This window comes from Erithacus rubecula, assembly GCF_903797595.1.
Source record: "Erithacus rubecula genome assembly, chromosome: 16".
NCBI classification, from domain to species: domain Eukaryota; kingdom Metazoa; phylum Chordata; class Aves; order Passeriformes; family Muscicapidae; genus Erithacus; species Erithacus rubecula.
The window spans coordinates 7,898,509-7,924,120 of record NC_136668.1 but is presented as its reverse complement, the minus strand read 5'-3'; the positions used below and the strand labels follow the sequence as shown (position 1 = coordinate 7,924,120).

At 40.2% G+C, this 25,612-nt stretch overlaps 2 protein-coding genes across 3 annotated transcripts in view; one reads left to right on the top strand and one right to left on the bottom strand.

Annotated features, from left to right (window-relative positions):
- The window catches only part of FNIP1 (folliculin interacting protein 1), a 419,816-nt gene that overhangs the window by 104,517 nt on the left and 289,687 nt on the right, over positions 1–25,612 (bottom strand). The window lies entirely within an intron of this gene.
- The window catches only part of FSTL4 (follistatin like 4), a 196,522-nt gene that overhangs the window by 138,153 nt on the left and 32,757 nt on the right, over positions 1–25,612 (top strand). Inside the window, exon 7 of the mRNA XM_079319633.1 lies at positions 18,903–19,069. Coding sequence (XP_079175759.1) covers positions 18,903–19,069 — 167 coding nt within the window. The remainder of the gene's footprint in view (positions 1–18,902; positions 19,070–25,612) is intronic.

Genomic DNA, 25,612 nt, shown 5'->3' with positions numbered 1-25,612 from the left:
TGGGAGCATGCCTTAGGTTGCAATGCAAAATGTAACCAGTATTCCATCACCATCTGTTAAAACCAAGTGAAGCAGTATTCCTTATCTCTTCTATAACCCATGTCTCATAACTCCAAGGGAGATGTCCTTTGTTAATGGGCCAACTACTAAAACCAAGTGGGGCAGTTTTCTTTATCTCTTCCAGGATCCATCCTTTGTCCAGGGAGATATTTTCTGTTAATGGGCCATTGAGTCTCACTGCATGAGTGATAAAATTACATCATCCCATTGTGAGATGTTCTGCCTAGGGGGAGGAGCCAAACATCTCCTACCTAGATAAAATCTAAAATTTAGACATCAAAGCAACCTTTTTCCACTAGATTCGCAAGAAAAGACCAGACCCATCTTCATCACCACTAAACCTTCAGAGGAAAATTACACTTTTCTCCAGGATCATTGCTTCTACCAAACCACATCTATCACTCCAAGACTGTAGCCACCATTTAAATGAACTACTACCAACAGCCTGACCAACAGGGCATCAAGTTGTATTCTGACCTGCCAGTGTTTTGGGGTTTTTTGTATTACAGCTCTTAAATTTTAAATTTCCTAGTAGTGAACTCTAGATCATATTCCCTTATCTTTGCCTTAAAGCTCCTTGATTTCAAAATTGTAATAATTCAGAAAGAGAAAGTTTACATTTTCCATTTCAAGAAAGACTCCTGTGTTCCTTAGCAGACACCTGTCTTTTCAAACCAAAACAGAACAGAATCCACTCAATGCTTCCCATAGGGACTTCATTTCCAGTCCCACTTTTGCCAATCCAAATCCATTGGCACTGAAACTATTCAGGCCAGGAGCCTGCTGAAAATAAATTTGTAGTTTTAATTTGCTTTCTGGAAACTGTGTTAAGAATTGCTCAGCAGCTTTTGGTAACAAGATTAGAAAAATGCGCAGTGTTTAGTCCCTGCTACAGAAAAAAAATCTTATTACTACTACAGCGTGAAGGTTTAATACTGGATGTTTTGCAGGACTGGATTTAAACCTGGCAGTTGGGCAGCACTTGGAGTCAGGTATCTCACTTCAGCTTAAAGCTGGAAATGAGCTGAAGGGATGCACTTTTGTGCTGTCCTGATGTCCTTGGTGTGCACTGCATAAACAGCAGAGAGCCCTGCCAGCTGGAGAGCCTGACCTTTAGTATTACAATTAACTCCTTGACCCTCTGTCTTTTATTTCAGCTTTGCTGGTGAGCAAAAAAATTCAAGGCTTTAATTTGTAAAAAGCCTAGAAGCTAAGGAACAAAACAGGAAAGAAAAGAAGGAATTGTGGCTTTTTCCTCTGAGGTGGAGGCTGACCCTTGTGTCCTATCAAATTTAGTCCTAGATATATTTTACCTTTATTTCAAAATGCCCTTCAGCTGGCACAAGAGCTTCTCATGCCCTGAGCTAATGCATTCAACAACACAGGCTGTTCAAGGTGAGAATTGAATCTTGTTGCCCCTTGACAGAGATGGAATAATAATGTAATGCAACAGAACATATTTGAAATGCTAATACTTGCCACCTGCAACTTAATTTTATTTTTTTTCTTACTGCCTTTTTTATGACATTTCACAGTCCTATAGTCTCAGTAGATGGATCTGCATCATAAAAATGACACAGCCATGATTTAAGGAGGATAGTCATTCTGAGTGAAACGGATGGAGTCCTTTAAGAGTGCCAGTTTAGCACCTATTACATAGGGTCAATGTTCATTCTCAATACATCATTAAAGCATCCTGCTAAATCACTCAGAAAATGTTCGCATTCTCCTTTTGAGCCACCATGTTAGATTACAGGGATAATGAAGTGTAAATGCACATAAATGGCAGTATTGCACAAGCATATTTTATTGTTTTCAGGGCCACTGTTTTAGGTTGTTCTGAATATGAAACATTAAAAAAATCCACAATGAAATACGGAGTACCTCCTTAGACGATAGGTCTCATGCTTGCATTTGCAGTCAGCTACCAGCTCCATCAAATTTGATAATCTAGTGAAGTCATTTTCCCACTCTATCAGTTTTACAATATACAGTGTTCACTAAACTAATATCAATAAAATCAAAACTACCTTCAGCCTAGTAGCTAGTTCTAAAATTACATTACAGAAGATGTATTTCTGTTATTTTGAGAAGAACTTGGGAAGCCCAGTTATTTCAGCAGAAGTCACTTTGCCAAGGTCATTTCAAGGTCAGGGTGTTCTTTGCTATCTCCAGGTGGTATCATCAGAGCAGAGGCTCAGTGATACCTCTGTCAAGATTAAAGTTTTAATTATCAGGTTAAATTTAAAAGTCGAGCTATGAAGAACAGGAATCATGACTTAGAGATATAAAATGTTAAATCTTTCAATAAGTCATTGTAACTTTTCCCCAATACTGACCTTTTCCACAATATGTGTTGGGAAACACTTGGCATGAACATAGATTCCATGAATTGCATATACAAATACTGAAAATATTTACTTCTGTTGTACTGAAACAGGGAGCACAAAGATGGCTGCACTCTAGCAGGGAGAGAAAAAAATGTCAGCTCCCCTCAGGGTTAGAAAATATTTATTTACTTTTTTTACACTTTGTAATGGAAAGCATGCATTTTATTTACAGAAGGGTGATGTAAGTGTGTCCTGAGGCACCTGTTTTTCATCCCACGTAATCCAGGAGGTCTGACTGAAGGGTTTAAATTAATCCCTTGATTACTTTGGGGTTTCTCTGCCTCCACAAGCCAGAGATGGGTACCTCTGACTTTGTCTGTGTTTATCATGGAGGACACCTCCAGTTTCACAATCCTGACTTGTAGATCACAACTATTGGGAGTCACCTGCTCTCTTGTTTTGGATACTGTCATTTGGTTAAATGACAACAAATGAAGGCAGAGTGAGCTGGGACATGGAAAAGGGAGTTTTGAGGATACTGTTATGGGTAGCTGTGGGTGCAGGTTGGGGAGGAGGTGAGAGCTGCAGAGGGGCACAGATTTGGTCAGGATCTAGCAGATGGTTGGGCTGTATTTTCAGGAGAGCATAGTTTTGCCCAGTATTTTCTGGTTCTCTTTTCCTTACATAGGAAGTTTAGTCGTGGGGGGCATATAATTTTTCTAATGTTGTTCTCCTCAACTCCAGGTTAGTGTGGAGATCCTCTTTGTCTGCAGAGAGAAAGGACCCACACAGGCAGAGCCATGAGAGGCAGAGAATTATGATGGGAAAGGTTCCAGGGTGGATGTGGAACAGATGAATGGAGCTGAAGGTGGCACTGATCATTGTGACATGGAGCTGGAGAGGGTGGAGGAGACTTCCAAGTCAGCTAATGATGCAGGCATTGCAGGAATTTTAATTCTTCAGTTGGGAAATTCTTACCCTTAACAAGACATTCATCTTAATGACAGGCTTACTTTAGAAAACGTTCAAAGCTAATAACTATACTCAGTAATGATAGTGAGCATTACTGAGTTTTCCCCATTCACCTGTAAAGGATTGTAAAAGACTTCTACACTACTGCCAGTACAGTCTTCAGCAAGCTGTATTCTCTGCTGCTCAGCTCCTCCAGACCCTTGCTACCTGGACTTGCAGGGAAATATTACTTGAGAAGCTGCTGCTTTGCAAAACAAGGAATAGTTTTGCAAAGAAAGGGTACCTGAGGAAATGCTTTTTGCCAGTGCAAGTGAAACAAGTGTGATCTGCAATGGGAACTTCTTATGTGAAGAGAAGAGGGTCATTTTCCTGATCTTTTATCCCCAAGAGCTGTGGATATTTAAGCACATGATATTCTTTCTTTTTCCATCCTTTCAGGACGGGGATCATGGTTCTTCCATTCTTTTTCTAGGGTCAACTCCCAGCCATGGTTCAAGGTTGGCACAAGTCCCCTGTCCCCTCTTTCCTCCACCTTCTGATCTGTGGGGAATAATCCCTTCAGCATGAACTGGGGTTGGGGAGTCCCTGCCGTCCAGGCAGGGTGAGGCTTCCTTTGGATCTAAGGAAGGACATTACATTTGAATTTTAAGAGTAAATCACTTTCCACAAAGTCAGTAGAAGGGGGTCCCCTGAGCTGTGAATTTGGTCATGATTCAGAGACAATTTGATGTCTTTTTAATTTATTTTCTAGCCTACTGTGGAAGGTAGTTCTCCTTCCATATTCTTGACTTCAGTTAATTGCCTGAAAAATATTTTTGAAGGTCTGTTTGTTTTATTTTGTGAAGCTGCTCTGGGTTCTGAAGTCTGCCCATATTTCCTTATTATTGCACTCTCTTACTCCTTGGAAGTGCAGCAATATATCAGTATTATCAGGTCTCCAATTCTTTCACTTTTTGAAAGCTTCAGTGGGCAGTTTCAGTATTTCCCTCATAAGTTAAGAGGAAATATCCTTTATTTATGCTCTACCCTCAATCTTTCTGGTCTTGGGCTGGTTCTGGGGTTGTAGTATCTGTTTGACATTGCTCCTCACTGTCACTGTGTATAGATAGCAATCAAAAAGAGAAGTCACAAGGTTTTGTTTGTTTTCTTGTGGCATAATAGCTTTGCTTTGACTTTCTTGCTGTGTACTATCTGGTGGTCTTACAGGTTTCTGTTCAAAATAGATGAACAAATTAACCCTCACGTCCTGCCTGGAGTTGCACAAATGCTTTAGTCAGCAGCTGCTCCTACCATGGGGTCTGTGCTTGGAGCTGACTATTTCACCTTTGCCTGCACTGAGCAGCATCTGATTTCTGCACCTGCAGCTTCTTTGGCACACAAGACTTCTGGAAGACAGCTCTGGTCTTCATCATGGCTTAATCTATGGCCACTCTTCAGGAAACCACTTGACCTCAGTGACCTCAGTGTGCCAGGAGAGGTTTTGCTTAGTTATTAGAAAAAATTCTTCATGGAGAGGGTTGTCAAGCCCTGGAAAAGCCTGCCCAGGAAAGCAGTGGGGTCACCATTCCTGAAAGGGTTCAAAAAACATGTGAATAGGTTGGACATGGTTTAATGGTAGATAGTGGTGCTGGGTTTACATTTGGACTTGATGATCTCAGAGATCTTTTCCAATCTTAACAATTTTGTGATTCTAGACCTTAGTGGTTTTATGTTGCATGGAAAAGGGACATCACTTGCCCCAAGTCCAGCTCCACATTTCTCCCCATAACCTCATGGTTGGCTGCCCCCTGGACAGCACTGGCCATGGCTCCATTCATGATTTATGATCATGCTCCCAGGGGAGCTGCAGCACCTCTGTGGGAATTGGCACAGCCATGAAGGTGTACACAGAGCAGCCCTGTCCCACAAAACTGCTTGAAGCACCAAGGGCACAGGATCTCCTGTGATAAATACAGACAAAGAATTTTAAGTATTACCTTGAGTCTTACTATACCATCTGATTTAAGTACTCTGGCACTTTACTGACAGGTCAAAGACTAAAGGTATTCTGTAAAGCAGCACTGCACTTGCTCAGAAATGCTGCAGCTGAAGCTTTTTAAGGGATTGTTATTCAGCATGTTGTTGGCAACACTGTACACACATTGTACCCTCTAGCAGTAGCTGTCAAACATCTTCTATCCTTTGAACCAATAATTTGTATGATGCATGTTCTTATTTCTATGGATAAGCTTGTTCCACAAATGATCTTGAGTCGTTAGTCAGGTTAAAAAAACCACTGTACCTGATTTAGTAAAAACAAAGGAACCTGAGCATTGGCATAATTTCATTGTAGAGGCTGAGACATGATCTGATGGTGTGGAAAAAGTAGCCCTTGAACCTGGGGTGTCCACAGCTCTTCTCCAGTGAAACCCAGCCCAACTGAAATGCTTTGCCCTGATTCATATACATCCCTGCATCTAAATGTTACACCACTGTAAAACAAGATACTAGGGATAAAACTTTAAAGGTTGGTCATTAAAAGGTAATAAATGGGGATATACAAAAGGCTGATGGGAAACTTCATTTATTTCCTTGAGTTACAGATGGCCCCATAACTCATGAGTGTTAGAGCAAGGCAGAGCTATGAAAGTCATGAAAGGTCATCGATAGCAAGTGGAAATAAATGAATTAGACTATTGTATTTTCTGTTTGCATGCATCACTCAGTGGTCAGTGTGACACTGATGTTGGGATGATGAGGCTGGGAGGGAACCCAGGAGGAGCAGAGCACCCCACAGCAGTGCTGCTGGAACCCCACCATCCCTAGAACACAGAGCCATCTTCTCAATGAACTGGGGACTAAGAAAAGCTTCTAGCTGAGGCAGAAAATAGGCAAGAAAGGTGCCAGCACAGCAAAGAAGGTGATTTGTTGTCCCTGTCACATAGACAGTATTGCCATAGGGTGACACATTCTGTTTTTCTCTTGGGAGGGGGAGCTTGTCTTCAGAGCACATAGAAAGCTGAGCAAGGACCAAGAGTCCAGCAATACTGCTCAGATAATAGTGAAATGTAACAGCATGAAGGTGCAGAAAGGCTTAAGGTGACATTTCTTGTGATGTTAGGCTGTTAGTTCAATGGTTGTGTATATTTGCCCAGCCCTCAGTCTCCTCTCAGGCTGGTTTTTCATGTTCTATGGTAACTGTCCCCACTCTGCCCTTCTGCAAACCCCCACAGAAGCTGTGGCCAAAACAGGGCATGACTATCACTGAGAACTCACATCTTCCTCACAATTTAGGAGGAGCAATCCAAGGAGGCAGCTGTGTGTACGTAGCTCTTCCACCATAATGGGATTATAAAGTAATCTCAGAGAGGATGGAAAGGCAACCTTGGGAAATAAGGCATGTGTCTGGTTCTGGTTCAGATACACAGTGTAACTGCAGCTAAATAACATCTGTCTCTGCTTCACCTCATCATCTGTAAAGCAAGGATTTTTACATTCTTTCCATAAATGAATATTACTGTGGAGAGAAAAAAAAAAAAAAAAAAACCAAACAAAACCAGCTATGAATTGTGCAGATATTCTTGTCCTGGTGAGCCAGCCACAGAGCAATACTGAAATGAAAAGTCACTAGAGGTAACTGAAGAAACAGTATTTTGATGAGTCAGTTAAAGAGCCAACACACTTCCTTGCTGACAGAGTACTGAACTTCAAAATTTGGTTAGATGGCACTGTTTTGCTGACAGTACTGTCTTTCAAAGGACATGCAAAATCAACACCTGACCATCTGCAGTCATTTAAGATTTACCCATAACATTTTTTGTAAGAGAAGGGCTGTTAACCTTGACATCCTGGGCAAATGCCAGCTTCTCCTATTCAGTGTCAAACATCAAGCATACACAACTCATGTCCTCTTCTCTCATGAAATACTCTTTTGAGTTCTTGGTCACTGGATGCTGTTCATGCCTTGAGCAAGTGCAGGTTTGTGTCTCCCACTGCAGATTGAAGCAAACTACAAGATTTAGTGATATGATCCTAAAATCCTGAAGTGAGGCTTCTTTAGACCTAAAGTCTCCCCAAGACTGTGTCCAGAGACCATCCATGCAGGTTTCTCCTCTCCTGCACAAGCAGTCTCTGGCAGGTGTGGCAGCCAGACTTCTCCTCAGAGTGGTCTTCAAGCATACACAGGGCTGATGTGCCTTGCATTAGTGGGAGATTAGGAAGAATTTTATGTCATAAAAAGAGGTTTGAATTGAATTTCTGAAATATTTTTAATATATTTTTGAACACAGCTTTGCCCTGTGAAGCCTTGGCTGTGGTTGGACCCTTTTGATGTCTTCAGTAGAATCCACACCAAACCTCGTCAGGCACAATGTGTGGCACTGTAACAGCATTGGGACTAATGAAACAGCTCCTTACATTACCATTAATTGTTTACCCAAATTATTAATAACACAGTTGAGCCAATTAAAATGTAAATTTAAATGTAGGATTTAAGATTACTTGGAAGGGGTATAAGCCACAAAGGACTATACATCAATTAAACTACAGCAGAAGGCTTTTCACTGCATGCCCTGCAGGTATGTGCTGTATCTTAGTGAATGAATGTCATGTTATGTTTTTGAAAATCATTTCATTAGCAAAGCCCTGATTTACACAATGGATAATAAGTACTGGCATCTGCAAGCCAACCACTGATCTTATTAATACTTGTATTGGCTGAGGGGTTTGCATTGGAAATTTTTAACTTTGGCATTACCATGGTGAGCAGTAACTACACTTTAATGTTGATTTCAGTAGTTTTCCTGTCACCAAAGTTTAACTTAAATAAGATATTTCAAAAGAAATTGAGCCATCAGGGCTGATGTTTTGGCTCTTTATAATGTACTAATTTGTGTCTGACCTTTGGTGAGTAAATAAATATATTATGGATGTTGTTTCTGTGTCTCTTCATAAAGGAGACATGGAGAAAGGCCTGGTTGGAGCAGATGAGGAAGGTTCATGATCAAAAAGGAACCATCTCTGAGGATGGGCACCATTTAACCATTTCTGTGATAAGGTTGTTTAATGTGCACATGGTTGTGCATTCTGAAAGAATTTATGAGCTCTTCTTCATGCTAAGCATGCATTATTTCTGGCTGACAATATTTGTGATCAGAGCTGTGCTAAAGATCTTAAAAATAAACTGTCTCCAAACTCTTGATGTGAGGAATACTGGTTTTTGTGGTGTCTGGCATATGGTGGCTATGCTGGCAAATAACTTAGCATTAAACAGTCTTTCATTTGGCCCATTGAGTTTCTGGTCTGTTTTAAATTAAATATATATTTAAAGATTGAGTTTAATTTATAGACTTAATCAACAGTAATTCATAATATATAGTGCACTTTGCCCTCCTCAAATGTTCAGTTCATTGAGCTGATATTAATTTGTGATCATTAAATGTAAACAAGGCATGTATCTACTGCAATCAGCCTAAAAAGTCAATATTAAATGGTGAGATCTAAGATCCTATTCTTTTAGGACAAGAGAAATCTCTGCTGTGGTCTTTAATTGCTTGTATAGAGAGAATGTGATGGGTAGCACAAAGCCATTTAATACCACATGCAAAGAGATAACGAGATTGATGGCAATTGAGAAGGAAACAATTAAAATACAGGAAAAAATTAAACAACCATTTTCATAGGAAGAAGGAATGGAAATGCCCATTAGAGATGAGTTGTAGCTGCCCAATTGCTGGAAATGTTCAAAACCAAGTTGGATGGAGCTTGGAGCAACCTGGTCTAGAGAAAGATGTCCCTGTCCAGGGCAGGGAGGGTGGCAATGGATGTTTTTTGAGGTCTCTTACAACCCAAACCCATTCTGTGGTTCTATGATTTCAAATGATGTTGGTTGGAAGAGTTGATGAAACACACATTGGTGTTCATGTTGGTGGCAGGTGGGTGGCCTGGAGAGCAGAGGTGGGCTGAGCACTGCAGGGGCTGGCACAGCTCAAGTGGGGCCAAGTTCTGAGATGCAAACTCAGGTGCAGATTGCACAGACCTGGGGAAAAGCTTCTCAGGTTTTGGCAGAGAAATTCCTTTGGTGAGAAGTGGTAGAGGCTGTCCCTGTTCCATCAGCCTCTGCTGGACTGGGAGACATCAAATCCAGAGGTGATGCAAGAGCTCTGCTGTGGCTGTGGGGGAGGGAGGTGGGCACTAGCTGTCCATGGGGAGACTGGTGAGGGCTGTGAGTCACAATCAGTGAGGTGGGGTGACTGGAGCTCAGCAGCAATGGCAGATTTTGGACAGGTCAGAGCTGAGAGCAGGCTGAGCAGAAATTAGGCAGAAGGGTTAAAAAGTTCTTTATGGCAAATAATCCCTCTCTGAGGCCACATAACTCAGCTAAAGCAAACATGTCAAAGGTGCTCACGAGCATTTCTGAAGTCAATTTAATGGTGAAGGGTGTTACAGAAAAATCCAGGGAGCAATGAATCATTTCTGCCTTCAGAGCTGCATTTGAATAGTTGAAAGTAAGTTTGGGGATATAAGATAAGAAAAATAAAATTGTTGAATAGCTGCTTTCTACAAAGTCCTGTCTGTTCTGTGCAAATCTGGTATACACCAAGGGAATGAGGAGGGTGCTGGACAGCCCAGGTGACAGGGGCTGTCACCACTCCCACTCCTGCAGCCACTTCCCATCACAATCAGAATGTTCTTCTAGTGCCAGGGGGTTTTATGTGACATAAGACTTATAAGCTGGAATGATAAAGAACAGCTTCCATAAATCATTTTGCTCTGCAGATGTAAAAGTTTCAAGATGCTGGTGTCAGGTTGGTACACGAAGTACAACTGGCCACATTTTGCCAGCATATCTTGCTTTTCAATATGCTTTTTCATATGGTAGTCTGGGTGATTTGTTTTTCCCATTCCTTTCAAGGATGCAGTATTTATGATTTTTTTGCTGGAATTCAAGTTTCTTGCAGCAAAGGTGTCAAATTTCAGCTTCAAAGAATTTTTGTGTAATTAAATTTCAGTTTTATATGTGGATTTTATCTGTGAACCTCAGAGGGGCTTTAATAGGAAATCCAACATGCTTGTGGGTATTTGTGTGACCCCTATTATTAAGGTTCCAAGAAATCTTCTCAGACACCTTATTCCTGGAATGTCCTGGAGATGTTTCATATGGGGGAAACTGAGGCAGAGTCAGGTTTAACTGTCTAGACAAAGATTAAATCTGCTTCTCCTGCTATGACTGCAGCCTGACACTCTCTCTGGAGCTCTCTGCAGAGGTTTCCTCCCCACTGAAGCAGCCACCTTGCTGGCTGTACTTGCTCATTCCTTAGTGGTCCCTTCCAAACTTTTGTTGTTGTCCTTGATCCCAAATCTTGTTCCAAGGTGCCAGCTGCCTGCCCAGCACTGCCCTGGAGCTCTGATTAATTACCCAGGGGTTTTTGCAGGGGTTTCTGCAGAGAAGGGTTCAAGCAGGACAAAACTTGCCCACAACAAACAATGCTGTGTTTCCTGCTGGTAGCAGGAAACCAGGAATTTTCTTTAGAATTGTACTTTGCTTTCTACACCATCCTCTCCAGAAAGAAATGTTATTGAATTACCTGGTTCTTTGCTGTTCCTCTGCACATTCCTAACTTTTTCCTAAGCTTCAGTCAGGTGGTTCTGAATGAGGGAAGGGCGTGGTGAAAGTGCTGATGCCAAAGTTTTTTGCAACTAATGTATTTTGAAAATGCAAGATGTTAGCTGGATAAATGCTCCTGCAGAGCAACCTTGCCGTAACCTTTCAGGATCCCCACTAGCCAAATTTGTGCTGTTTGTGCCATTTCCAGATTGGTGCATCACTGCAGTACACATTAAATTGGTCACATTCCAGGGCAGGACCAACAGCACCTCAGGATGAGAAAAAATCACATCACAGATGGTTTGGGTTGGAAGGGTCCTCAAAGATCATCCAGTTTCAACCCCACTGCCATGGGCAGGGACACCTTCCACTAGACCAGATTACTTTTAAATGCTTGGGATTATTTTTGTTTACAAACCCTTAATCTGAGGTTTAGAAGAAGTGCAAGTTTAGTTTCTAGGATCCTTGTTTGCTGGTTCATCCATTTTTCCATGTATCACATTCATTGCGTAATGCTGGCCAGGAACTCAAAGGAAGATGGACAGAAAGATTAGAGCAGTTTGATAAGACTATTTTTGATGACTCAGGGGTTTTAAATTATGTGTGAATGTTTCTTGAATCCCAAATATCCCATGGCTTGACTTGTCTCTATTTGAAGTAATTTATGTACACATCTTAGTGGTTCCCATGAGTCACATTGAACTTAATGTATTTCCATGATAAACCCTAGGGGTTTATAGAGCATCCATAAAAATTCACTTCAGGGAGAAACTTGGCATGTCACATCCTCCACCAAAAGCTATCTTCTTCTACCTTGAATCAGGTATAAATCAGTTCAGCTGTTGTAACTTAGAAAAGTTACAAAAATGAGTTTAGTGGGTTTGTATGTGGTTTTGCATTTTATTTTTTTTTTTTTTTGTTCTGAAACTCTGAAATACCATAGTTCAAATATAGATAGTTCAAAGTCTTGTTTCTTTGGCAGAACCTGCCTGTGCTAAAGAGTTCTTAGTCTCAAAGATAAGGAATTTCTGGATTTGAAGAAACTTTTTTAACTTCTAAAAATGCTGAAATAAACCTTTTAAAAGAGAGAACTGTTGCTTTTGTGGCAATGACACAACTGCTGCGAATTGTGTCTAACAGTTCCAGTAGGATAGAAAATGTGAAATTCAGAGAGCAGCTGCAACACTTCACATCTGTCCCCAAAACTCATAATGTTCTTTATTTTTTGCTGGGGTCAGTGGGAGATTTTAATTCTGCTCTCACACAATTATTTGGAAAGAGGCAGGGGAGGACTTTGTAGTGTGATTTTGACTGTTTTTAACAAAAAGAGACAAGTCTTTTGACTTGTCTTTTCTTTTGAGTCCCATGTTAAACTCATGTGAACAGGGTGCCCAGAGGAGCTGTGGCTGCCCCATCCCTGGAAGTGTCCAAGGCCAGGTTGGATGGAACTTGGAAGAATTGGTCTGGAGGAAGGTGTCCCTGCCCAGGGGAGGGAGGGTAGAATGAAATTAACTCTAAAGTCCCTTCCAACCAAAACCATTCTGTGATTCTGTGACTCCCTGAAGGAATTCTGACAGCCCATTAGCAATTTTACTTTCCAGATTAATAAATTGGCTGGGGAAATGCATGACTGCTACAATCTCAGCAGGATGCTATTGGCACAACATGGGAATATTTTATCAGAAATTAATCATATCAACATGGCTCTCATCTGTGGGAAATAGGAATTTAAAATAAAAACAAATGCTTTTGTGTAAACTTTTCTCTAAAATAGACTACTTATGCTATTTACATAATGAATCCATCACTACCCTCAGGAGATTATATAATTAAGCACTGAACAACTTATATTTATTCATGTACTTTCAAGAAGGAATTAATTATCCCTTCCTGCACAAACTCGATGTTCTCCCTCTGATTAGTAGCAGGAGGACAGTGATGGGATTTTGTGATGGAAAGTGTGTTGCTTGATTTTTTTTTTTAAAAAGGAAAACAAATTGATCATTAGGATAAAGCACATAAAAAGCTGTGTTTGGTTAAAAGTCAATATAAACTTTTTTAGCTAATTTATTAGCAATGTGAATATGCTTGATACAAATTCATATGAGAGAACAGGACTTCTTTTCTTAAATATGTATCATTTTTGGGAAGACTTTGTACATAATTTAGATAATTGTTTAAGCAGCTGTTTGAACAGAGTTTGGCTCTCCAGGTGTGAGATTTCCAGTGCAGGTGGCTCAGAATTTCTCACCTGAAGATTCTCTCTGGTCAGGGCTTGGGAGCATCACCCAGCCAGGCAGGGTGACCCAGGATCCCAAATGGGCTCAGAAGGGGATTGAGGCACCCTCTCAAACATGGCCCCAACTTCCAGGTCTGAGGTTCAGGAGATCTGAATTGATCCTCAGGTGCTGTCAAATCCAACTTCTGGAAATGATGCTTGTCTTCTCCTGGGGCATTCCTTCACTTTTCCAGAGGGGAACAGACAGGTATTTCATAGAAACAGGACAGTGTGGTCTGTATGAAGTTCTAATGTCTTAGGAACTCGTCCAAACTCTGACATTAAATATTTTTTCAAGTTGTGTTTTATTTTCTGTGGTATATTCTCATTATATGAATAAACAACTACTCTGAGGAGCTTGGTCTAGTGGAAGTTGTTTGTGTTTGTTCCCACTGAGCATGGGAAGGGCTTGACAAGATGAGCTTTGACGGTCTATTCCAGCCCAAACCATTCTATGAAATGTCATCAACAGCATATTATGGACACAGGTATATCCTGTTTTTAACTATGTGCTATTAATTGTTTTTATTTTCTTGATTCAGTTAGCTCCTCGCCTGAGAATGTGTTCAGCTAGAGAACTCTTTCATCTGTTGAAACAAATGCTAAAATCACTATTGACCTTCATGGCCACAAGGCAATAAACAGTTTTACTAATGCAGTGCATAAACACAGCTGCAAGACTTGGGGAATTAAGTAGACACTAAAGTTTCCATCCCATTAAATCACCCTTGACTTGAACCATTGCTGGAGAAACAGGATGTATTTAGGACTGTGTTACCCATGCTTCAGTTCACAAACAGGTCTCTCTGCATTAATTTGAGGGCAAGAATCAGTGCTGGAGACTTTCTTTGAAAGTCATTCTCCTGTTGAACATCAAACAAAACTATGTTTTGGTTCATTGACTCCCTTCTTAGGATGAGTTACAGGATTTTAGAAGTATTGCATTGTCTCATAAGCAGGATCTAAGCAATAGAACAAGAGTAAATTAAATATTATGGGGAAATTCTTCCCTGGGACGGTGGTGAAGCCCTGGCACAGGATTCTCAGAGAAGGTGTGGATGTCCCATCCCTGGAAATGTTCCAGAGCAGGCTGGATGGGGCATTGAGCAACCTGCTCTAGTGGAAGCTGTCCCTGACCACAGCAAGAGATTGGAGTGAGATGATCTTCCAAACCAAACCATTCTGCAATTCTACAATACTCTGTTTCAGCAAGGCAAGGTATTCATAAACAACTGCAGCAATGATTAAAGGTGGCAACAACGCATTAAAATGTGTATTTTCTTTAGATTTAAGGGAACAGATCTAATTAATGATATTAAGCACTATTTGAAGTGTGAAATCTGCTTCTGTAAGTAGTGCAGCATAAGCAAAGGCACAGCAATGGCTGTGTAAATTATCTCCACACAATGCTACATCACTGAGGTTTTCTCCATAGATGTTCATTCCAGGTTGCTCCCTGTAATGACCTCAATTATTTTTCATTGTGATATTATGATTACTTTTGGTGGGCTGCAAATGACAGCAGAGAAAAAGATTTCTGTGATAAACCAGCACAACAGGTAATACCTGCTGCATTAGCATGCAGAGCTTGTGAAGGTGCAGTGTAACCAGCTTAGCACCTTAAATAACACTGGAGAGAGGAGGGACAGAGGAAAATGTTCAGCAATATCTTGACACTTCTTTACAAGAAAAGGAATTAGTAAGACTTCACATTGTTGCATGTCACTGTGGGACCTGGTATTGCAAGAAATTTAATGTAAGAACATCAAGCTGGGTCACCAAAGGCGCTCAGTGCTTCAGGCTGAATATCATACCAGGCAGGAAAGGTGGGAGAGGATGGACAAGAGGGATCCCTCCCCTGAATAACCCCTTGGCACTCACCCCCAGCCTGCAGGAAGGGATCCCTTACCCTCCAGAATGAGACAGAGGGGTCTGAAGGTGGCCCTGCCCTACTGTGCACAGTGTGCAGGCACTGAGCTGCTGCCATCACCAGTGGACAGTCTGTGGTGTCCTGGTTGCCTTTCATTGACCTTGATTTTGTTCCATGTTTGGTGTCTTTCATCTACATGATCAGGGATTAGTCCTGGTCCTCTGTTACAAAGGCACATGCTTATACCAATTCCTTTTTAAAGGGAATCATCACAAAGGCTTTACCCCTGTCTGGGACCATTAAAAATTGAGTGAAGAATGATAGCATCCCATTTTCTGATGATAGTATCTCTCTCTGATGGCAGAATAGCTGGCAGGAACTTATTTCCAGCTGGAATAAGCTGAGGAGCTGCTTCAGCTGAAATCCCAGAGTGTAGTATCAGGTTTGACACACCTTGATAACTATGGTCAGCAAGGATTGATACTGATTGAACCTGTGGAATGTAGAAAAATGGTTTGCATGGATCATCCTGCAGGATTTCCAAATGAACATAACATTATTTAATATTAGGACCAAACAGCTTGTGTTCTTCTGCAAATGAGCACCATTTGAATATTGCCTATTTGTTCTGTAGAGTTTTATACACGTGGTAAAAACCCTTTTATCTCCTAAAGATTTTTAAAAAATATAATGAACAGTGTTCAATATTTAATCTAAAAGCACTACACAAAATCATTATGGTGACTTGAATAATTTTTACACATAAACAATAGCTGCAGTGTCTAAGTCTATAACTTAAGACAATATTGAGTCTTTTTCAAATGTTTTAAAAAGCTCGTCTCTTGCATCATCTTAGGAATCCTGTTTCCTCTCCAATACACCTGCTTGAATAAGGAATTTTTTCCTATTGAAAACAAAAAAGCAATAACTGAAACTACACAAAATAATTCTGTATTAGTAGAAAGGCTTTTAGGTGTTAGTAAGAGTCCCTCACATGTACTGGTAGTAAGATGCTGACAAATATACTCCATAAAAATACTCTAAAAAGGAGTGTGTATTGTTAAAGTGGTCTGTGCTAATTACATATTTTAACATAAAAAACTCATCTCTTGGCCTTGTATGGTTCATCCAAGAATGGCAGCAGTGTGAGGTGTCTTCTTAATTGAAAGTCAGTGTATTTTTCATTACTGTCCCTCTAAAAGGGAAAAGCTAAAGCCTCTTTAGCACTTGTTTGTAAGATGGGCAGAAAGCCTTAAATTCCACTGCAAGAGAGCACTGAAAAAGCATTGCTAAAGAAGTTTATGGAAGCCCAGCATGAGCCAGGGAGCTCAAGGCACCATGAAAAAAAAGCAGAGTGAATTAAGGAAAACAGAAGTAAGATGAAAAAACAGTTCTCTTGTAAATGAATGGCCCTCTATTTCATTTCTTCTCAAGATGTCCTCATTAGCCCTACTGCATGCTACAAATCATTGTAATTATCAGTTCTTTATCCTGTCAAGTGCACTCCAAATATTTTATTCATTAAAAGAAGCTCTTCATTATGTGAAAAATAACTACATTATTAGCCCCTATGTGCTGTTTACATGCTTCAGGCAGCTTGATGAGGATGATGGGAGGTACTCCCCATCCCTGGAAGTGTTCAAGGCCAGCTTGGATGGGGCTTGGAGCAGCCTGGTCTAGTGAAAGATGACCCTGCTCATGGCACGGGTTGCAAAGATGGTCATTAATGTCCCTTCTAACCCAAACCATTCAATGATTTCCTCAGATATCTCTATTCCCACTGCCCCTGAGTTGCCACACCTCTGATTTCTTCCATCAGATACCTGAAGGCAATGTGATTTATTTATTATGACATGTGTTATGTCTTCCCAACTTAGTTTCTAAACTGCTCAGTGATCTTAAATGGGTAATGTTCTCCTTCCCAATATTCCTTCATCTCCCCTTTTGATTTTTGACAGTCAGACTGTGTCAGTCTTCTCATGTAAAAAAAGCCTCTGGGAGCCACCATAGCACAAAGAGTGGCATCACATTAGTCAAATATTCATAATTTTGATCAATCATCTATAAAAACTACAGTTACCTTTTATTTAAAACAGTTTGTATTCTTGAAATAGCACAGGGAATTTTAAGTGGGATAGATACACACTGCTGGCAGACACACTGATGCTGTATGGACCCTGCAGCCTCAGATCCACAGTGCTGAATACTCTTTTTGACACATTAGCTTCTCACCTGGTAGAAGCAAAAGAGAAGGGGCACCTTGCTTGCTGTTTCCACCAGCAAGTATTGCATTAATTCCTCACAGTCAGTTGCTACACCAGAGCACTGAGTCTGTCCAGGCTGTCCAAGGCTGTTGAAATAGGCTGAATATTTTAGTGACAGATTTAAGAGGTTTGCTACTCAAGAGATGTTAAAGCAATTTTCAATTAGAAAATATGTGAAAAGGTGGAAAATTGTGCTTGCAAATGTCATTGCTGGGTTTTTTTTTTTAATTTTTATTCCATGCAAGTGACATTCAGATGTTATGTGGGATGTAATGACAGAATTGTGAGCTAAGTGACAGGATGAAGAGTAACTTTACCACTTGATGGGAGGGAGTAACCTGACCCTTCATGTCATTTTACAGTGCCAGCACTGCTTGAAGTGGCTTTTTACTAAAGTACATGGCCTTGAGTGAGGCAGTATCAGTGTCTTTCATCTCTGTTTTACTGCTGTTGTTGCCAGTGGAGATGAGGAAGGAGGAGCCTTGGTGTTGGGAGAGGATGTTTCATTGCCCAGGTTTTGGAGTTGGCTGAAGCAAAGTAACACCAGCTGTGAACATTCCCTGTTCCTCTCAATGGGCCATTTCCCTGAAAGACCAGTTTCATCATTTACATGCAATAGAGTTTACTAATTGCAGTTTGGGAATGAATGAGAAGAAGCAAAAGCCATCATGTAAATTACAGAGCTGTGGCTACAGGACAATCTGGCCTGACTGCCCAGTCACTGTCTCACTGCTCCCAAAATGCCCCATAATGGCAATCTGCACCCAAGGTAGTTCTGGCATCAGGTCTGACCTTTCTGTGTGACCACACATGGCAAAAGATGCAGCCACATCTGGTGTCATTGGCCAGAAAGAAGCAGTGTGACAGTGTGGCTTCAGAGAGCTGCTGGTGAGGTTTGCAGTAAGGTCTGCTGCCACAGGAGTTTCTTGTGTGGCAAGAATAACTGGGAGTTTTATTTAAATAAAATATTAGAAAGCTTTTATTTTTTAGGACATCTGTGTCTCAGGTGCCACATGTGGCTGGTTTTGGTCAACAAGTTTTCATGCTTGGTGAATTCCAGTGTTTGGGCAATTTGAAACTAGGTTTATCTGTATTTCAGTGGTAGCAGTCAGACCTTAACTATTCTTCTTCAAGGAACAAACATGACTCATTCTTGTACCTTTTCAAAGGACTTTGAGAGGAGTGTTCTAGAGAAACAAGCCCAGATGATTTCAAGCCAGAGAGCCTTTGCTTGTCCTCCTGTTGCTGACTTCTTTGTCTAAACTACTGCAGCCAGCCTGGCGTGCTGACCATCTTAGTGCCCTCATGCCACAGCAAAGATGTATCAGGAAAGGGGGGCAGGGAGTTTGATTGAGACAGATGCAGTTTGACTCTTGCTTGGATTTATTGTTAATAGGCTTTTTTGTATAACACAGGTACCCCATCCCCTTGCCAAAATCCTCCCAAGTTACTCCCAGAACGAGAAAGGACGTCAGAGAGGGGAGAAGAGGAGCAGCCTCCCTGTGTGGTATTTGATGTCACCCTGTTGTTTTGCCTTTTTCAGAGGTGGTTCAGCTGAGCCTGCCAGAGGAGCAGAGGGTCACTGTGACCACCATCACCGTGGGCCTCAGTGCAGTGCTGAGCTGCAGCATCCGCGGGGCGCCGCGCCCTCCCATCGTCTGGAAGCGCAACGGCGTCGTCCTCAACCTGCTCGACCTGGAGGACATCAGCGTACGTCCCTGCCCTCCTGTCCTTCTCAGCAGGGCCACCAGCGTGCCCTCGTTGAGCAGATGGTAGTTACAGGGTGCAACTTTTCTCTTATTGCTATGGAAAGTGGAAGCTGGTGCAATATTTAGTTTGCGTGTGAGTATGTCTCAGAAATAAAAGTGAAGCTGATATGCAGGGAGAGCAGGAGTCCTGGGAATGTGTTATATGAAATTACACTTCTTCTATTGCTGCAACCTGTGGTCCAGAAAACAGCTCTACAGACCATTCACTCCTCAGGGGTGTTTTACCCAGTACAACAAAACAGGTTCATCAAGAACATGAAGCAAAACATTTGCGGTTGGCTATCAGTCTCTCCTGTCTTTAAACCAAATCATCAATTTTTATCTCTGATTCTCCTGTTTCACTTGCCTTTGAGTCAGTTCTCCTCTCTCATTCCTTGGCTGTTATTTCTGACAAGCAGTTTAAAAATGGGATTATTCTGCAGGGTATTCAGTAGGTGATGTCCTTGCAGGAAGGAAGATGAATTTGTTTTAATTCACAGTGCTGGTCTGATCTGTGAGTCATAGTTGGTAGTAAAGACAATACCTGAATGATGGTATAAACTTACTCATTTATTTAATAACATTTAATTGCAGAGAGAGTGGAAAGTAGTGTACAAAAAATATGGTCTGTATTTCATTTCTCTTTGCATTAAAGTACATGCTAAATCAGGTTTTATTTTAATTACACTACAGTAAGAGTTGATTTATATTTTTGTTCAGTTCTTGCTAATTTGATAACCACTCAGTTCAAAGTTGTTACAGTCAATACTAAAGCTCCCTAATTTGTTGTGTATCCATGATTGCTGAAATGGGAAAAATCTTTGGTTTATTCTTCTGCAGTAAAATGTGAAAATTACAGCACATGTGACAGAAATACACACAGCATCTCAGTACCTGATTTGTTGACTCCTCCTTAGCAGGGAAATCATGTACACCGTGTATAGGTAATTTCTGTGTGTACAAACTAATAACTGAAACCACCTAAACATCTTCTTTTCATCACATCAAGTATTATCCTTTCAAAATCTTTTGTATTTCTTGTCACTGCTTTGAGCTTGGCATGGAAAGGCAACAGAGGCTCTGAAGGCTCAAGAGCAGTCTTAGGATTTGTTGGCCAAAAATAATGAAAATTCCAGGTATTTAGCTTGCATTTATGAAATTTTGGTTATCATGACATTAATCTTAAAGATTTAAAGTTCTTGTGTGAACTGGATACAAAATCACAGTCCAAGAATCTGAGTAGAAGCACATTATTGAAGAACTGATGGCACTTGGATCTGAGCATTCATCTGCAACTCCTGCTATTTTAAACAGAATATTGAATATGTTTTCAGACTGAAATGCCAGTTCCTCACATAATTTAGCATTGGCCCAAGTGGATTTCTGGTTTGCTTATAAGCAATTCTGTTTCTCATTGGTGATTCTATGTTAAGAGGCATAATTATGTCCCTGCACATGAGCTGACTGGTTCCTGAATGATTCAACACTCCCATGGAGTGTAATACAGCAGGAAAGAAACATCACTTTTTGATCTGTGTCAATTAGTATATCACTGAGAAACTATATCAGAAGAGCACTCTGAGATTGTTACAAGGAGAAAAAACAAGATTTATGCCTCAATTTTAATGTCACATACCAGTTTATGACCTCTATCACCTTGTCATGTAACACCTGCTACTAGTGAACATCAATTTTTCTAGTCTAATGAACACCTTCACAACTTTTTCATCTTTAATTACACTGTGTAAATTTTTTATATACACTGCCATCTGTATTCTGGTCTGATTGCTTGAGGAGGCACAATTTGGGGATTGCCATTTTTTATTTTCCCTCTTCCATGGTGGGGGATATGTAGAATGCTTGAGCTCAGGCATGTCTGTTCTCTGGCTGCTGAGGATTGGCACCTGCATGTCTGCAGCACTTGGTGGCAGCAGGGACAGTCCTTCAGCTGCTAAATGCAGCCTTTTGTTTATCATGGAACCACAGAATAGTTTGGGTTGGAAGGGACTTTGAAGCTCATATTTAAAGCTCATCTAAAGCTCCAATCCCCCTGCTGTGGGCAGGGACACCTTCCTCTAGACCAGGCTGCAAAAAGCTTTATCCAGCCTGTCCTTGGGCACTTCCAGGAATGGGGCATCTACAGCTTTTATGGGAAACGTGTCAGTGCCTTACCACCCTCACAGGGAGGATTTTTTTCTTAATATCTAATCTAATCCTACTCTCTTTTAATCCATTCCCCATTGTCCTGTCACTACATGCTCTTATTTAAAGGCCTCTCTCAAACTTTCTTGTGGATTCCCTTCAGGTACTGAAAGGACATAATTAGATCACTCTCAATCCTGTTTTCCAAGCTGAAGAATCCCAATTCTCTCAGCCTTTCCTTACAGCAGAGGTGTTCCACCCTCTCTTCATCCTGGTCTTTTCTTAGACATCTAAAAGCTCAGGTCAGGGGGTGGCAGCAGACAGTTCAAAGCTTCAGCCTTACATGGCTACAAAACTCACATTAAACAATAATCCATTTAAAGGCATTGACAGCAGAAAGTAAAGGCAGTGTGCTTCTTAATATACTTGAAGGCAGTTAATTAAATTACTTCAGTTTTCCTTTAGTACGCCTCAAGCAGAAACTCAATTGCATTTCTGCTTTTTCACAATAAGGTTGGCAATTTGGCTAATTGGAAGTGCAACAGGAGATTAATTGTACCTTTTTAACTTCAAGAAAATCCTCCCTGCTCTTGGCACATTGCTAATCACATACAGATCTACAGGATAGTCACACACTTGGAAAAATCCTGGTATTATATTTCAATTAAACTCTTTCTCTTCTAAATGCTAATTCAAGAAATCAGATGAAATTAGAAGCTCGGGTATGAAAAAAATAGAATGCTGCCAGCTAGGTGTGAGAGCAGCAGAGGAAAGGCACTGCTGAAATGTTCTTTGTTGCTTTATTCTCTCCAGATTCATGACAAATATGATCTGAGAAGGTGACCTGTGTTCCAAGGTTACTCTGAGAGGGACAAAGACAATCAACAAAAACCTAAATAATACTAAATTTTCACAGAACTGAAAGATTGAAGATTTCTATAAAGTCTAGTTGTTTAACTGCATTAGTTAAATCACTTTTATGTGATATCTTGATTGGCAACAAAGTATTTGTAATTTTTCATTGCTCTCTTAATCAGAAGCTGTCCTAAGCTACTAGTAATAATTTGTCATGTCCTGTCTGTGGGAGCTCTGTAAATGAGTTGTCACATAGCTACTGCAAAGGAGCCATCCTAATGATACATGTAATTAAATGGTTTCTCTTGCAAACATTTAAGATTGCTTTTAGCATAAAAATATTATTCCTCCATAAATTACCCATCCATATTATTTATTCATTAGAAATCCCTTTGCAGTTCCACTTTTATAAAGTTATATTAACTTTTCTCATGCGGAAAATAACTACAATGTAGCTGAAACTGATAAAATTGTTATAGCTATAAATTGATTTCTGACTACAAAAGTGAAGTGGTTAAAATGTGTCATCATTCAAAATAATATACTTTTGCCTCCTAGAAACAAGCAATATGTTTTCTCAAGTATGTGATTATGAAAACATTCCTCAATTTGAAAATAAAATAAACTCCTCATGGAGTCAAATGCATATAATATTTATAGGGTATTGTTTCACATGACTTGATATTATCTCCAGAGAAATGTGTAAATGGATCAAATTTATATATACAAGTTGTTCCTTCAGAATCATGGTGAAAGAGAGAATTATCATAAGGGAATGAGTGTGGTTAGGGGTAGATAAGAATTTGGTGAATTACCAAGTGTAATGCAGGTAGCTGTAGCCTAAGCTCATTAGTGTCTTTCATTACCCATTTCATTTTAATCTGCACACTTTAACTCACGCTGGCGTTGGATCATTAGTTCAAAAATAGGCTTTACATAATCAATGTGTAAACACAGAGTTCTTAATTCCTGTTGATGGCAGGGCCTGGCTCTCAAAAAACTTTTCACCCTGGGACAAGCCCAGAGCTCCAGCTCCTACTCCCCATCCACCTGGGACATCATGTACATCTCATGACCCATCCAGGAGCTGTGCCTACCTGTCTTGGCACACATTTCATGTCTATCCATCACAATGTCCCTTTTCCATACATAATATTTAAAACCCAAAGCAAGCAGCCAACCTTTAAAGTGCAAGTCACTGGGATTGGTTTTCTCATTAAAGCAGTCTGTATGAAGACAGTGTACATGTTGATGTTTTTAATGTAGATTCACTGTTAAATAATAAAAAAGCTCATGTGTGAATAACCCCATTAATTCCCTGCTAATAGAATTAGGGCCATTAAAATGATCAAACCCTAGATACTGTAGTAATGCAGTGATGGCAGCAAGTTACAAGATTTTCTCTTTCAAATGAAAGTTTATGAAATTGCTTATAGTTTTTTCAGGCATTTACAGGCTCTAAAATAGAGGTTAAGTGCAAAATTACTACTGACCAGTATATTCTGAATATATAGTCTCACATTTTGTCATAATGAAGATTACACATATCGTATCCACTTGCTTTTTAGAGAAATGTACCTATTTATTTTCTTTGTCATGTTATCTCTTAGTTTCTCAGGATGTAAAACTCACCCATTTTTTAGTTATAATATTATTACACAACTATCTAAAAAGTTTGTTTCCATATTTTCATGACAAAATTTTTTTTTGACTCACCAGGAGTCTTCTGTTCTGTTACATTCTTTGAGCAGAAAAACAAGAAAAGATAAATTAATGCCCCATCAGGCTGTGTTTGCAATAGTATTCTGGCATTTGCTTAAGGCTGAATTTCTCTCCATGTAAATGACTAAAGTGATGTGTAAAACCAAGAACAAATAATATTAATGAAGCATAAGTTCTCAGCTTGTCTCTAGAAATGAATTATTAAAAGCATCAAAGAAAGTGATTTAAGGACCCATGATTAATTAAGTTTTTTATTATTTTTATATGAGTCACTCATTAATCTATTGTAAAAAAGATCAGAGAGATTTCATTAGTGAGGAGAAATCATTTCCAAAGTGATAGCCATTGTTGTAGATTTTGCATAATAATAATCTCATTAAATGCTTGGGTACATTTTGTTTTAAAATCCTGTAAACATTGTCAAAGAGAGATTTGTAGGACACTGAGAATCAGGCAAGCTTTTCTAGTGTGAGCTTGTCAATACTAGTTGTTTTGCTGGTGATTGTGAGATCAGGATGGTGTTTTTCTTCATCTGGAAATGTTCAAGGCCAGGTTGGACAGGGTTTGGAGCAACCTGATTTAGTGGAAGGTGTCCCTGCCCATGGGATACCTTGAAGATGAGCTTTAAGGTCCCTTCCAACCCAAACTATTCTGGGATTCTAGTGGAAAACTGGTGACATCAGCAAATCCCTTTGCCAGGACTGGTTTTGTCAGTAGGCACTGAAACCCCACGGGGAATGTATCAGCTTCCCTGGCTTGGGAAGGGAAAGGAGTTAAAAATGAAGTGAACTATTAGTAGCACTAAGAGTAATAATAGTATTTGGGAAGCAAATCTCCTAAGATAAGAACCATACAGGGAATTTCATTCCTTCTGCCGTTATTTCTGCTATGAACACTTTTAAACCATCATTGACTGTGTTTAGCTCTCCCTCCCCCACCCAGTATTTATTAGAAGCATTTAATATCTCACTTGGATGGTTTAAAATCACTGTGTGGGTTTAAGTGGCTTGAGCAGGGGAGTGTGTAACCCATAGTGCCATGTGTGGGGTGAATGGTGCCAGTGTGCATTTCCCCATGTGGGGAATCTCAGGCTTCATGCCAGTGGGATTGACTTTTCTGTTTCTTCTTCCTATTTATGGTCTGAAGTCAAGTTTGGGGTTTTTTTCTCAAGCAACTGAAAGTCAACATAAAAAAAAAATAAACAAAGCATCTATGCTCATTCCTCTTCAAACTTCCTGAAAACAAAGAAACTTTGACAAAAATGTAAAGGATTTTATATGTTGAAACAACCCCAAGCTGCATGAAAATGCATCTGAAAGAGGCAAAAGGTGTGTGGCAGTGCCCTGCACCTCGTGGCATCACAGATAGCTCAGCATCCAGGGTTAATGTGGCTCCCCTCTGCCAGCTCTTTCCTGGGTGTCAGAGCAGGAGATTTGTGGGTGTTACAGTCACCCACAAATTGGAATTCACTTGGGATAGAAGGTGAACAAGATTTCCAAGTAATATGCAATGTTTTACACATCTCTGAGCTCAGTGTCTCCGAAGCACAGCAGAGTGCATGACCAGGGAATGCATTAGAATGGCAATGGGATAAATAAATAAATGAAAAATCTTCTCTTTGGAGGGTTCAATGCCTTGGGTAAATCAGTAGTGATGGAGAGGAAAGTAAATACTATACAAAAAAAAGAATGTATATATCCATTTTCTAGGATCTGCTTTTTAAAAAATATTTTATAGATTACCAAGCTGTTATCAGTGTAAAATGCAGGGTGGTGCATTTTTTAAA